Here is a 14,547-nt window from a genome sequence, read left to right as displayed (position 1 = left end):
CCCTGTTATGTGAACTGAACTCTTGTTTTAATATGGTAAAACTATTCCTTTTTTTTACTCATATACTAGTCAAATGATAGTGTAAAAGCAGGTGAGCTGGTTCTACTCTTTTGTTGGCCATTGTCTGGTGTTTTGTGATGGAAAACTGAGTGCATCGAGCATAAAACGTCAACCATGAAACCCATAGAAAGATAGGCAATACAAATGTTTTAACAATTAAAAAAATATATGTGTGAAGTGAAGCTTGCATTCAATTGCCCTTCCCTGTGGCACACAACAAGCTTCCATTTCCCCTGTCACAAGGGGGAGTTATGCCTGATTTAGGATGAAAACCCTGTTAAGGTCAACCCTGTTACTTTAAAGCCACTTTATTGGCACTTACTATAGTACTTTTTTTATGGAGAAAACACTTTTGTTATTAAGTTGAACTTGTGCTCTATGACAGAATGCTAAAATATGTTGATTTTTGACAACTTCTTTTATCAAGTTACACTACCCAAAATGTACTCTATTCGTGGAACAACCCATCTGCATTCTGCCAGCACACTCCCAGCCTATCGATCTACTAGATTGATTACTGTAGCGCTGCAATGTCTTTGACTTTCACCCGTGACCTCCCTCTCCTTCTCTCTCATGCTATCTACTGTATTTTCTCACTCACTCTCTCTCTCTCCCTCTATTTATCTCTTGCTTGCCTTGCCTTTCTATCCATGTCCTCTCTCACACTGGTGGTATCTATGTGTGTGTGTGAGTGTAGAAGCCTGGTGATAATAGTGAAAGATAGGGTTGTGAAGGTGACTACAGTGGAATCACATCCACCAACTCCCTGCTCTACTTCATTTCATATTGACATATGCAGCCAAGCGCAAGCTGGAGCGGGGAGGGGGGGGGAAAGGGGTCAGCCCCATGGATTTTCCAGCAGGCTGAAAGTGAGACTCCTGGCCAGGCTCTGGTCCAGGCTCAAGCTTTATTTCTGTCGACTGGGAATGGGAGCCCTAAGGGCCAGAGGGGGTAGAGACAAAGGATACATACCTCTATTTACGGTAAACAAAAGGCAAACTCATATGACAATATGGACTAATGTCTTGTTTACCTTTAAACTTCTGTGTTTAAATATCAAGCAGTAATTAACACCACCACCAGATTGATTAATTCCTATGTTGAACAACGTGGCCTACCAATGAATGTAGCCTGGTGTGGTTCCATATCAGTCATACTACAGCACCTTCAAACTACTGGCAGTGATATATGATAACAACCAGAGGGGGAAAGGCATGCAAAACATGGAGGGGAGCTCACAGTACCATTTTTAGCCATCCAAGGTGATATAATTAGCTCAAGTGTCTATCACAGCCTGTTTCATTGGCTGTTGAAGAACTCCAGGCGCTGGCCCTTTAAAAGAGATTAGGCGAGAGCAGAACACCTCCCCCTATTGGAGGCAAACAACACTGCTGAACTTGACCTGAGGTGGCTCGCTCCTCCTCCCGCCCCTTCTAAATTTCCGTTGCCAGACCCGCGGACCACATTCCTCTGTGGCTGTGTTGACTGAACATGCGTGCTGTTGACTGAGCCGGAGAGAGCGTGATCTCTCTGAGGCTGAGCCTCTGCAGCAGCAGACTCCAGCCGCCACAGTGCAGGGTGCAGACTTACGGTATGCCGTTCAACAGTCACAGAGACAACTGTACTGTACAGTGCAGTGTAGTAGTTTTAGTCTGTGTGAGATAACAGCACAATGTTACAGTAAACACATACAGTACCAGTCAAAAGTTTGGACACACCTACTAATTCCAGTTTTTCTTTATTTTTACTATTTTCTACATTGTAGATTAATAGTGAAGACATCAACACTATGAAATAACACATATGGAATCATGTAGTAACCAAAAAAAGTGTAAAACAAATCTAAATATATTTTTTGCCTTAATGACAGCTTTGTACGCTCGGCATTCTCTCAACCAGCTTCATGACGTAGTCACCTAGAATGCATTTAAATTAACAGGTGTGCCTCGTTAAAAGTTCATTTGTGGAATTTCTTTCCTTCTTAATGTGTTTGAGCCAATCAGTTGTGTTGTGACACGGTAGCGGTGGTATACAGAACACAGCCCTATTTGGTAAAAGACCAAGACCAAGTCCATATTATGGCAAGAACAGCTCAAATAAGCAAAGAGATACGAAAGTCCATCATTACTTTAAGACACGAAGGTCAGTCAATCCGGAAAATGTCTTGACCTTTGAAAGTTTCTTCAAGTGCAGTAGCAAAAACCATCAAGCGCTATGATGAAACTGGCTCTAATGAGGACCACCACAGGAAAGAGTAACCAGAGTTACCTCTGCTGTAGAGGATAAGTTCACTAGAGTTACCAGTCTCTGAAATTGCATCCCAAATAAATGCTTCACAGAGTTCAAGTAACAGACACGTCTTAACATCAACTGTTCAGAGGAGACTGTGTGAATCAGACCTTCATGGTTGAATTGCTGCAAAGAAACCACTACTAAAGGACACCAATAAGAAGAAGAGACTTGCTTGGGCAAAGAAACATGAGCAATGGACATTAGACTGATGGAAATCTATCCTTTTGGTCTGATGAGTCCAAATTTGCAATTTTTGGTTCCAACACCTGTGTCTTTGTGAGACGCAGAGTAGGTGAATGGATGATCTCTGCATGTGTGGTTCCCACTGTGAAGCATGGAGGAGGAGGTGTGATGGTGCTTTGCTGGTGACACTGCCAGTGATTTATTTAGAATTCAAGGCACACTTAACCAGCATGGCTACCACAACATTCTGCAGCGATACACCATCCCATCTTGTTTGCAATTAATGGGACTATCATTTGTTTTTTAACAGGACAATGACCCAACACACCTCCAGGCTGTGTAAGGGCTAATTGACCAAGGAGAGTGATGGAGTGCTGCATCAGATGACCTGACCTGCACAATCACCTGACCTCAACCCAATTGAGATGGTTCGAGATGTGTTGGACCACAGTGTGAAGGAAAAGCAGCCAACAAGTGCTCAGCATATGTGGGAACTCCTTCAAGACTGCTTGTTGGAAAAGCATTCCTCATGAAGCTGGTTGAGAGAATGCCAAGAGTGTGCAAAGCAGTCATCAAGGCAAAGGATGGCTACTTTGAAGAATCTAAAATCTAAAATATATTTTGATTTGTTCAACACTTTTTTGGTTACTACATGATTCCATGTGTTAATTCATAGTTTGATATCTTCACTATTATTCTACAATGTAGAATAATAGTAAAAATACAGAAAAACCCTTGAATGAGTAGCTGTATCCAAACTTTTGACTGGTACTGTACATACACACGCACACACACACGTGTTTTGTGCAGTGCTGTGGCTGCAGATGGAAGAGGCCGCAGATGGGAGGGGTTCACGGGCAGGTCGAGGAAGAGAGACTGAGCTCGGCTTCTCAGTATGAGCTCACTTAGAACTTTGGCACACTCTCCTCACAAGAGTGTTTTGTGAAATTGGTTAAACCACCGTACAATCTATTATGACAACTTTTATGCCACATTGAGTTTAACAAAAAGTATTTGAACATGAGATCTGGAAAATCCCGAATGACACAATATAAGTTGAACGTGTTCAAAGAGCTGGCACAGTTTGCATTGGGTAATATTTTTTTCCATTCTGCAATAGAAACTGTTAACTCAAACAACAATTTTTAACCCAGCATCGTCCTTGCGGATCCAATGCATGTAGGAGTACTGCACTCTGTTCAATTAGTTAAGATACCAAAACACAGGCCATGAGAAGGGACCAACACAAAGCCCAGCTGGTGTTGCTGTTTGATGGCTTAACACTGCTCACTCTGTCCAAGTCAGAGATGAGAGCAGGGAGGAGGGGGCCAGAGAGCTCTGATGAAGGAAGCAGAGCATAACATAGCCTTGAAACTGAAAGGGGGGTCTGTGCCTTTAAGAACAAATGCTGACTGGTTGCCTCCCTCCCCCTCCCGCCTCCTTCCTTTCCCTCTCTCAGCACTAGCCTTCCTCCCTCCCTCCCTCTTTCTTTGGTCTGAGTGAAAGTGAAAAGCTGCAGCTCCTTATCTGAGTGTTTACAGCCAGGGGTTTGTAGGCTATTAGGCAGGTCAGGTGACAGGGAGGCCGAGCAGCACCATGACCCAGACGTTTCAGGGTGAAGGTCAACTAAGGGGGGGGTTGTGATAGGATTTACTGGGAGGGGCCAGCCGGCCAGAGGTAGATCAGTGGCGGAGACACGCAACACACAGCTGGAGGACAGAAACAACTTCCAGTGCTAGCTCTGCTATCAGGTTCCCACCCCCTTTCTTTTTCTCTGCCATCTTCCTTTCTCCGTTCACCTCAGGAACAGCCATGTTTATTCAATCTAAACGAGTACAGCAGATTGACCAGAACAGAAAGGCTTTCAGCTTTCCAGATACAGTAGGCCAGTCATACTCAGTGTGAAATGTAGAAAAATATCCTAAATAAACATACCAAGATATTAATAATTAAGAAGAAAACAAACTAGGCTAACAAGCGCCAAAACTTTTGCAAAATGTATTTTGGCTAAGAGTATTCAGGGAAATGAAAGCAATTACTGATAATGTAGCCTACACAACACACTCACACACACACACACACACACACACACACACACACACACACACACACACACACACACACACACACACACACACACACACACACACACAAATCACACCGGGACAGTGTGCATAGCAGGGAACATCCACAGGGTTGCCTGGGCTGTACAGGGGAGTGCTGTACAGTACAGTATGTACAATTGCATGATGATACTGGTGGTGACATGAGAAGGTAATGAATGTGAGCATCCGTAGCTGCAGAGGGAGGGAGGGAGGGAGGGAGGGAGGCCTGTGTGTGAATCGGGGCTGTGTGGAGACAGCCTGCCCTGGGATGCTGCTATTGCTGAGTACAGAAGGTTGGTAGCACCTTAATTGGGGAGGACGGGCTCGTGGTATTGACTGGAGCGGAATAGTGGAATGGTATCAAACACATTGTTTCTTTGTGTTTGCTGCCATTCCATTTGCTCTATTCCAGCCATTACTATGAGCTGTCCTCCCCTCAGCAGCCTCCACTGCTGCGGAGTCACCCTATCTGGGCCACCGCACTGCACACACACCATTGGCAAACTTGCCACGGGGGATGGGACATGTTAATACGTCCCACCCAAAATTGTCTTTAAACCCCCCCCCCCCAAAAATAGATAAATTATTTTTTAGAACCATTAAGCAATGGCTAAATGTGGAGAATTGCAGGGAATTAACTTTAATGGTCAACTTTGGGCACGAAAACGTTCCAACTCCTCCTCTTTCTCAATTTTTAAACATAAATGGGGTGTGCCTTTGTAGTGTCATACTGGTCATGCACGCCACGAAAAAACATAGCTAGTTCACTAGCTAAGCTAACTACGTGTAGTTAGCCAGTAACTCTTCCAGTATGTGTTGACGTCATTTCACAGGATTTGTTTTTGGGCAAAAGCTGTAGAGCATGGTTTCCCAACTGGCGGCCCGTGGATGTTTTTTTTTGTCCCCCCAAGTCTTTTGAGAAAAAAATAAAAAAATAAAATAAAATAAAAATATATATATATATATATATATATATATATATATATATATATATATATATATATATATGTATTTTTATTGTTGGACATATATATATACATTTTTGAACACCATCAAATCAGCTCAAATTGATGTTCATTTTGTAAATCTGTTCCAAAATATTTTCCATGCATAATAGAGAGATATAAACTGAGTGTACAAAACATTTGCTCTTTCCATGACATCGACTGACCAGGTGAATCCAGGTGAAAGCTATGATCCCTTATTGATGTCACTTGTTAAATCCACTTTAATCTGTGTAGATGAAGCGGAGGAGACAGGTTCAAGAAGGATTTTTAAACCTTAAGACAATTGAGATGTGTATTGTGCGTGTGCCAGTCAGAGGGTGAATGGGCAAGATTGAAGTGCCTTTGAACGGGGTATGGTAGCAAGTGTCAGGCGCACCGATTTGTGTTAAACCCGGCAGCGTCGCACTTCTTTTCACGCTCAACAGTTTCCCGTGTGTATCAATAATGGTTCACCACCCAAAGGACATCCAGCCAACTTGACACAACTGTTGGAAGCATTGGAGTCAACATGGGCCAGCATCCCTGTGGAACACTTTCAACACCTTGTAGTTTAGGCCCCGATGAATTGAGGCTGTTCTGAGGGCAGGGGCGGTGCAACTCGATATTACATGCTGACTAGACGGGGCACACTCATGCGTCCGGGTGTGCCATCTCTCACATGTTGATTTTGTCCATCCACACCAGACACGATTAGGACAAGCAGGTTGAAATATCAAAACGAACTCTGAACCAACTATATTAATTTGGGGACAGGTTGAAACAAATGAAACATTCATGGACATTTAGCTAGCTAGCTGCTGCTAGCTAATTTGTCCTGGGATATAAACAGTGGGATGTTATTATACCTGAAATAAACAAGGACCTTTTTTCTGGATCTTTGTTGAATTTTGACCCATTTTGAGTCACACAAAATCGTATGTTCTCTACTCCAACAATTCATCCACAGAAAAAAGGGGAAACCTAGTTCGTTTTTAGTAATCTTTCCTCCTTCAGTCTTCTTCTTATTCTGTGGACTTTATATAGCGCTTGGCAACCAACTTTGACTGGAGTGTGGACCTCAGTTCATCTTTCAATCACCCACGTGGGTATATGCTCTATTTTAGTGCCTGGCTACACAGACGCTCGTTGACGCGCGTGAGCAGCTTGGATGAAATGATTGAATAACAAGTATGTGTACATTTATTTTGCAATGCTCAAGGAAACACACCGCAGGCGGTATGGTCAGCATCTTAGGAAGGTGTTCTCAATGTTTTGTACACTCAGTGTATGGTCATGATCATCGGGCCGCGGCTGAATCAAGTTGATGATACCTGCTGTAGAGATAAGTAAGAAATGGGACTTCTGTAGCCAAATATCTTATTCATACATTTTTATTTATTTTAATGACCTGGTATGATGGTACAGTACATTGATCAGCTATACAGTTTAAAGGCGTTATTTGTGTTTTTGCCAAGTCAACCTTTAAAGTAACTGTCCAGTGTTTCCAGATTTATATTAAATATATTACAATATGAGTGTAATAGTTTTCCATCCAAAAAAATTGTTATTACGTATGTTAAAAATAAGCTTTTCTGTGTTGGAATGGTGTAGGCGTACGCCAACAACAGAATGGTGTGGGTGTATACTGGTCATTAAAAATATTAATGCGAGTAGACTGCATGGCCAGCTCATTCTCCTCAGGAAGATGACATCATCCTCTATGAGCAAATAGCAAGCATTTTTTAAACGGTCTGTTTGAGATACAAGTGTTCTTTTTACTTCAATTTATGCTTTGACCACAAATATGAGTATAGGATGAGTCAACAACATTATTTAGGTATGAGTTAACAGAATATTAACTTTTAAATGTGGGATTTTCACTAGACAGTTACTTTAAAACTGCAACATTTTCTCTCAGCCTCATGGCAAAATGTGTAGAGTAGTTGGAAATGATCTTTAAAACTGTAAAATGTTCTCTCAGCCTCATGGCAAAATGTGTAGAATAGCATTATAAAACTGCAAATATCCTTCCACTTATACTGTTTTTCTAAATACCCCTCCATATAGCTCTCAAAATACCCCTCAAGAAAAGCATAATAAGAAAAGTCAAACTGTATAGAATTGCAGGAAATGCATTTTAAATATCCACACCACAATTTCGGCCATGCCATACACACATATATACGCACACATCACCCCCTCACACTCGCTCTACATCATCCTGACACACACACACACACACACACACACACACACACACACACACACACACACACACACACACACACACACACACACACACACACACACACACACACACACACACACACACACACACACACACACACACACACAAGACCCTGTCTGTCTGCTAGGGCCAACTCACACACTGAGGACTTCATCTGCAGTGCTGATTCCCAGCGTTCAGTATTTAAAACAGTAAAATTATTATTTTAACTGCATACGGACGCCAAATTGTTCCCATAATATTTTAAAGCTGTTTTCATTGTAACAGAGGCTTACAGTCGCAGATTATTCCGTTTTTATGATCATTTTACTTGATGACAGGCTGTGCTCCTCCCTGCCACTAAAGATGCCTAATAGAACAGCCTATTCGCCTAATAGTGGGCACACAGGCCCATTGTGTGTCTATCCTAATGGTTGTGGGTTATGTGGGGTGGCCTGGCAGGCTGATCGGGACCCACGGCAGGGTCCAGGGAAGAGCTGCCCCATCGGAGGATGAACCAAGTAGCAGTGGATATGGAGAGTGGTCCTGGCTGATGTCTGCTGGCACCAGCCCTGAGAGACAGCCCGCCTGCCTGTGCATCAGCTGGCGCCCAGCTTTCCCCGCTAACTACCAGGCTACGCCCTTTTTTATTCAACACTGTAAATTTTAACACATCTCCGAGGCTGGTGTTCGAAACCCATGCTCATTTAAAATTATTTACACTGTCAGGACTTTTTCTTTCTCCCTCTCTCTCGGTAACGGTCAGTCTCTCTCCTTCAAAACAAACCAACTTCTACAGCACAGTGCTGAGACAGAGTAAAACAGATGTTTAAAAGGTCCCAGAGCACAGTGCTAGGTCTGCTGCTGCAGGATGTGTGCGTTTACAACACCACCCCTGGACAGGGCTGAACAGCCACTGAGTTTTCACTATGACTATCTACGTAGGCTTCCTCCTACAGCACTGACATGTCACTGACGCATAAGGATACTTCCTACCTATAGTCTGTTCCTAGTAAAACACGTAGGCGTCATAATTGTAATAAGTATTTGCCGTTACTGTATGGTTGACTGACTTCTGATAAAGACTATAAAGAGGGAGAATGCGTGTGTGTGTTTGTTTGTGAGTGTAGTGCACGTACCTCTCTCCTGTACGAAGTAGGCCAGGTAGAGGTCCAGCTCCTTGACCGAGACGCTGATGTGGTGTGGCTGGACACAGAGGATGGGGTTGTTGCACGGCCCCGCCTTGACCAGGCGCTCTCCGTCCGTGCTCTCCAGCGGGATGCCCTTGAACAGGATGACCATGACCAGGTCCAGCCTCCATACCTTGTCGGCTTGGCGAAGGCAGTCGATCCTCCTCATCTTGCCCTTCTGGTCTGGGTTGGAGAGGACGCAGCAGGGGGGCTTCTTCCCTGTGATAGACAGCACAAAGTCCTCGCGGCACTCGGGCCGGATGTCTTTGCGGAGTTTGGCCAGCAGGCGCGACGCCCACTTCTGCTTGACCTCGGGCTTCTCTCCCAGCAGCTCGTCCTTCACTGCCCGCTCTTCCTCCTTGGTCATCCTCTTCTCGTGCTTCTTGAAGTACTTGCGTTTGCGCGCCTGCAGGTTGAACCAAGTGTAGGCAAAGGCACGCACATGCGGCAGTAGGGCCTCGATGAACGGATGAAACTCATCCTGGAGAAGGAGACAAGAGAAGAAGGGGTGAGTACTACTGTACCAGAAAAGACCATGCTGTATGAACTGTAACCGTTAACAGCATCTACAGTACACGTGTACGGAACAAATGACCGTAAATAAAATACAAGTTTAACCATAGTTGTTCTTTGTCTCCATGCTCAGTGAAACACCACCAACAGTAATCATTTATTCAATTATGCTTTGTTGATTGTTTTCCTTCTTTGTGGTCCGATTTTCAACAACCAAAATATACATCTGCATGCCTTTGGGGCACCTCACAAGCCAGTTGCTTTGCTGTTTAGAACACAACCGTTCAGCAATGTCCTCTTGGTATCTCTAATTACTTCCATATTTCCACAGAGCAAAAAGCCCATATACACCAGCCTGCCCACACCTAGTAATTCCAGGGTTTTTCTTTATTTTGACTATTTTCTACATTGTAGAATAATAGTGAAGACATCAAAACTATTAAATAACACATATGGAATCATTCAGTAACCCCCAAAAAAGTATTAAACAAATCAAAATCTCTTTTAGATTTTAGATCCTTCAGTCAATCCGGAAAATTTCAAGAACTTTGAACGTTTCTTCAAGTGCAGTCGCAAAAACCATCAAGGGCAATGATGAAGCTGGCTCTAATGAGGACCGACACAGGAAAGGAAGACCCAGAGTTACCTCTGCTGCAGAGGATAAGTTCATTAGAGTTACCAGCCTCAGATTGCTGCCCAAATAAATGCTTCACAGAGTTCAAGTAACAGACACATCTCAACATCAACTGTTCAGAGTTGAAATTATAAATATATTTTTATTTGTTTAGCACTTTTTTGGTTACTACATGATTCCATGTTATTTCATAGTTGTGATGTCTTCACTACTATTCTACAATGTAGGAAATAGTACAAATAAAGAAAAAACCTGGAATGAGTAAGTGTCTAAACTTTTGACTGGTACTGTATAATATGCAAAACTATATGGTATTAAATATAGGCATGGTGCCTGCGTGTATGTGCTTGCACGTATGCAGGTTGAGCCAAACAATGTATTTGTTTGTGAGCAGATAGTTGTTTGTGAGCACATAGGCTATAAATGCATGCATATGTATGTGTTTGTACTCGCACATGGAGGCCAATGAATTTTGAGTGACTGTGTGCAAAGAGATCATCCATCCAAATATAATAAAATGAAACTTGCACACATAAGCAGAGTTAAAGATGTATTGCGAGTATAGTGTTCAAATTGGTACAAGTTGCCCTGCTGCCCTTTTGGCTTAGTATGTTTGTCCTGGTGTCAAAGAGGTTTAACCCTTCGTGGAATACAAATGTCACAATATCAACTATCCAGTGATCATCATCTCTTTCATAAAACTGTACAATTCCAAATAGAACATTCTAGAATCTCTTTCCTCAAAGGGTTAATATGTTGAATAATGGAGTCTCTATGGGCTGCTTGGTGTCCACACACAGAGGTTGGAGCAGAGTGGAGTGTGAAGGTGCTTCAGAGAGCAAATACAGGCCCTAGGAGCCGGCCAGGGAGTGTAATTGGACATGACTGTGGCACTCTGCAGATCTCATGCAATAAACAGTCTGCAGCACCGCTCTCAGCAGCACAACATTTTAAATGCTTCCAGCTGTCTCAACCATGGCTGCCTGCTCCAAGCGGACGCCATCGGTTTCAGATAAACCTTTAAAAAACCCATCCCTCCCACACTGATGTTTCATTTCATCTGGGATGGCCAGTGTATTCTTTCCTTTGTTCTTGAAAAGTAACACTACTGTTTGTATTAAATAAAATATGCATCATGTCCTTGAGGGCATTCTGTATGATAAGGTTTATGCTTTTTATTTTTTACTTTAATCGTAATAAAACATCTGTGGTGACATCCTTCATTCAGGTTTATTCAGTCTGGCTTCATTGTATTCCGATTTGGGACAGTTGTAAAAACCAATATATTGAAAGCAGTGACTCCACTGAGAAGAGGAAACCAGACTTATACCTTCTATTTTAAACAGTAACAACAGGGCAAATTGTGTTTTCATGACCGCTTATGTCAACTTTATATCTGAACAGGGTTCAAAGAAAACAGTCAGCTGTAATTCCAGGGTTCAGAGTCCCTTGTCTTGGCTTGTTGAATGCACAGCACACATACACACATCTACAATCAGGGGCGGAAGAGGGATCATGGAGAAGTGATAGAGTTACGGTGTAAACGTTCCAAAGCTAACAGAGAGAAACTCTCCTGATAGAAACCAGAGGCCTGGAAACAAGACAGACAATCTGACGAGGGCTTTATGAATTTCCAAAAAGAGAAGGCAATTCAACACTGCCACGGGTACAACAATCTCTCACTACATCTATATAACATCGACATAACGTTTGGGTTTTGAACTGAACGTTTAAAGTAGAGCTGCATCTCTCCAGTCAAAATGAAGAGAGGTTAGCTTCCATTTCAGGCATTCATAAATCATGTGTTTTAGCCAAATGATAACACCACAAAACATTTACGGGGGAAAGCCTGAAGATATTGTAACAGTTTGAGACCAAGGCCAAATCCATTTTCAATGTGTGCTATACTTCTCAATTGGTGGCTTATTTAACAGTCTAGCCCAGACATACAAGACTCCTAACCATGGATGTTCCCCTCCCTGGCCCATGTAGAGTTGCTCTCATTAAACACATTGAGCTGGAATCTCCACCAACCACTGCTGCGGCAAAAGTAAACACTAATTAGGCTTTCACTGAGGTTAGTTCATATTTTTTAAATATTTCCATGATGTTTAGAGTGTACTCCAAACATGTTAACTGGAGTTAAAGGGGTGCATTTCTGATCTTTAGGGTAGGTCGCTCTTTTCCACTTATCCCTGCCTCCACTTTTATGATGTTCTTATGTTTTCTTAGCTCTTTCCATCCACATACCCCCTAGCTATAGCCCCCATCTGTGCAAACCAGACTTTTACAGGCCCCTAATGGTAGTCCCTAGCCACACAAACCTGTCCCTCTTTCACCTGTGCTCCAGCGTCTCTTCAGCCCAACTCCACCAATACACAGGTGAATAGAGGTCTGAGACCAAACAGACGCCTTCATTTAAATGTACCCATTAACCTAGCCGCAAAACAAGTGCTGCTTTATGGCGTGTTTACTACAGTAACACGAGGATGAAAAAGCTGCGCAGAGGGAAGGAGTTGAGAAGCAGGCCCTCTCTCTCTCCTCTTGCCTTTCCATATTAGGCCTGGACCTGCTCCAATGGAATGCTCTGATTTTCCTACAATCAAAATCAAAAGGTTGCCTCGACTTCAGATCTGTTTACGCTCTGATGATGAGAATGTTATTGATAAACAGAAGTGATGAATGAGTTCCCTATTGCAAACAGACTGCAGATCTTTGATCAGAGCCTGGGTCTGATGGCAGCTCAGCACAGAGGCTTGCTGAGAGATCTGCTCTGTGCACCTAGCTCAGTCTGGCCATTCAAAGGTATCCCTTACAAAAAAAACACTTGGTTTTCAGACACGTGTGAACAAATCACATCCGAAAAATTCCACGTGAATGTCTCTTTTTTTTTAATGATCTTTTTCCCCCCCCCCCAAGAACCAGACACAAGGTTTTCAGACATGTGAAGTTTCACATGTTAACTTTTCAAGTGACATTTATTTTTCCCACGTTTATTTTTTACCACTTTCAGCTACATCTGGTCTTCCATCCAGGGACCAACCAGGACCAACTCTGCTTAGCTTCATAGGCAATCCAGCAGTGGGATGCAGGGTGCTATGCTGCTGGAATGAACCTGCCAAAACTTGCAACTACAAAAAAAAGGCATCCAAAACAAAGGTCAGGGTAACATAATTTTACTTCACTGAAAACATTTTTTGGCATCCATTTACAATTAATTTCTTCTCGCATTTTGAAATGATTTCCTTGCAATATTTAGTTTTGCAATCAATACTTTTGGGTTTATGTTTTGCTTTCAATATCATTATTTTTGTTTGCAATAATGAGAATTTTGTTCTTGACTTCTGAAGTTTGCTTGATATTAATGCCGCAAAAGTAACTCACTAGAGGATCACACCATATAATAACACCATTACTCTTTTAAAAGGTGTTTAGTTTAAAGTAGCAATCCTTGATTAAAACATTAACAAAGTAACCTCCCCGCCACAGTTTCAGTAAAAAGCTGAGGGATGGGGCTTGAGAAATGCAACCACAAAAAAACGGAATTCAATTGTTGCCAGCACTCAACCACTATCAAATCTATAGACTATGCTATGGATGCAACGACTGACTAATCACGATATCAAAATGATAGTTTTAACCACGTTTTTAGGATATACAGTTGTTGTTTACGCTTTGGTTACAAACATTTGAGTAAAACAAGCTAATATTTGGAGTTATGATGGGGTACGACAATTCAACCTGGTCTCAGAGAATATCGTATTATTCTGTATGAATGAATTACATTTTATTTTTGTATCAAATCGCCAGTTGGCAACCCATCCCTTATGGGATTAATTGACACATCAACAAATATTACAATAATTCACTGTGATAATTAATTGATCCTTCTTCCGGTGTTCTCTGCAGTTCGCATCGCATAAAGAGTGAAACATTATTTGATCAAAAAAATCTATAATAACAGTAAATAAGGTTATCCAAACAATAATTATATCCCTGGAGCAGAAAAAAATCGATACATATATATACACACACACACACACACACACACACACACACACACACACACACACACACACACACATATATACACATACACACTGTATATATACACATCCAGTGCATTCGGAAATTATTCAGACCCTTTGACTTTTAACACATTTTGTTACGTTACAGCCTTCTTCTAAAATTGATTAAACCATTTTCCCCCCTCATCAATCTATACACAATATATTGTAATGACAAAGCAAACACAGATTTGTTGAAATGTTTGCAAATGTACGTTAAAAAAATGTAAATATCACATTCACATAAGTATTCAGACCCTTTACTCAGTACATTATTGAAGCACCTTTGA

The 14,547-nt window shown here is 42.1% G+C and overlaps 1 protein-coding gene across 10 annotated transcripts in view; it reads right to left on the bottom strand.

The window, feature by feature from the left end:
• The window catches only part of LOC106613851 (nuclear factor 1 C-type), a 140,087-nt gene that overhangs the window by 75,524 nt on the left and 50,016 nt on the right, over positions 1-14,547 (bottom strand). For all 10 annotated transcript variants that reach the window (XM_014216532.2, XM_014216533.2, XM_014216524.2 and 7 more), the window contains one exon: positions 8,993-9,524. In XM_014216532.2, coding sequence (XP_014072007.1) covers positions 8,993-9,524 — 532 coding nt within the window. The remainder of the gene's footprint in view (positions 1-8,992; positions 9,525-14,547) is intronic.

Source organism: Salmo salar, chromosome ssa10 (assembly GCF_905237065.1).
Source record: "Salmo salar chromosome ssa10, Ssal_v3.1, whole genome shotgun sequence".
Classification (NCBI taxonomy): domain Eukaryota; kingdom Metazoa; phylum Chordata; class Actinopteri; order Salmoniformes; family Salmonidae; genus Salmo; species Salmo salar.
Note: the sequence above shows the minus strand (reverse complement) of the source record. Positions and strands in the feature narration are given on the sequence as shown.